Here is an 889-nt window from a genome sequence, read left to right as displayed (position 1 = left end):
TATTTGCATCAAATTAAATTTTATTATTATTAAGATTCTAAATCATCAATTAGTTTTTTTTATTTGGGTTGCTTCTGGTGTTTTGGTGCTGTGTTTCCTTTGGTCATTTACGGTATTGGTTGGTCTAGAGAAAACAAAAACAACATAATTTTAGGAAACCGAATAACATTTAAAATAATTAAAAAAACAAACTGATAACATATTATCAGAGGGTGTCAGACCACTAAATAAAGATTCTTTTTCAGTAGGAAGGCTACTGGATTTGACGAGTGTAGTGTACAGATGAGATTTGTATGGTTATTTGGCTAATTGATTTGCAAAATCTGGAAAGAGGTGGCAAAATACAGTTGATCTGAATTCATGAACATGATTTCAATTTTTTTTTCATCCTTAACGAGTTGGGCCTTTCAGGTTCCTGCCCAGTAGTTGAGATCAAAGTGTAGAATATAGTAGTGCTATTGTGTGTGTGTGTGTGTGTGTGTGTCTATGTATATACACAGACATATAGACATATACATATATATTTACGTATATATGAATTGACAGCTGTTTCATTATTCATGTTCATTCGCATCATCGACGCCAGTTATAAGTTGCATACGAATTGTATACACTTTACAGACGCCTCACAAACATATATTCACCCATATTTGTCTGGTAACATAATGAAGGATCGGACAGAACTAATCAACAAAGGATTTTTTTCTGCAAAGTACTTGCTGCGAGTTCTGTTTGATTCCTTGAATATTATTTTAGTTGTGCGTACACACACACACACACACACACACACACACACACACGAGAAAATTTTTTTTATCTGAGATGTACAGGGTTCGAAACTCTGTAGTCGCCTGCTAGCAACTTTTTTCCGTCTTCTAGGTATTTTTTT

General features: G+C 33.7%; 1 protein-coding gene across 1 annotated transcript in view; it reads right to left on the bottom strand.

Annotated features, from left to right (window-relative positions):
• LOC106875400 (cysteine-rich motor neuron 1 protein) overlaps positions 1 to 889 on the bottom strand; it is a 40,372-nt gene continuing 39,483 nt past the window's right edge. Inside the window, exon 10 of the mRNA XM_052967662.1 lies at positions 1 to 124. Within this exon, the coding sequence (XP_052823622.1) occupies positions 108 to 124 (17 nt within the window). The 3' untranslated portion in view covers positions 1 to 107. The remainder of the gene's footprint in view (positions 125 to 889) is intronic.

The sequence above is a fragment of the Octopus bimaculoides genome, chromosome 4 (genome assembly GCF_001194135.2).
Source record: "Octopus bimaculoides isolate UCB-OBI-ISO-001 chromosome 4, ASM119413v2, whole genome shotgun sequence".
Lineage (NCBI taxonomy): Eukaryota > Metazoa > Mollusca > Cephalopoda > Octopoda > Octopodidae > Octopus > Octopus bimaculoides.
Note: the sequence above shows the minus strand (reverse complement) of the source record. Positions and strands in the feature narration are given on the sequence as shown.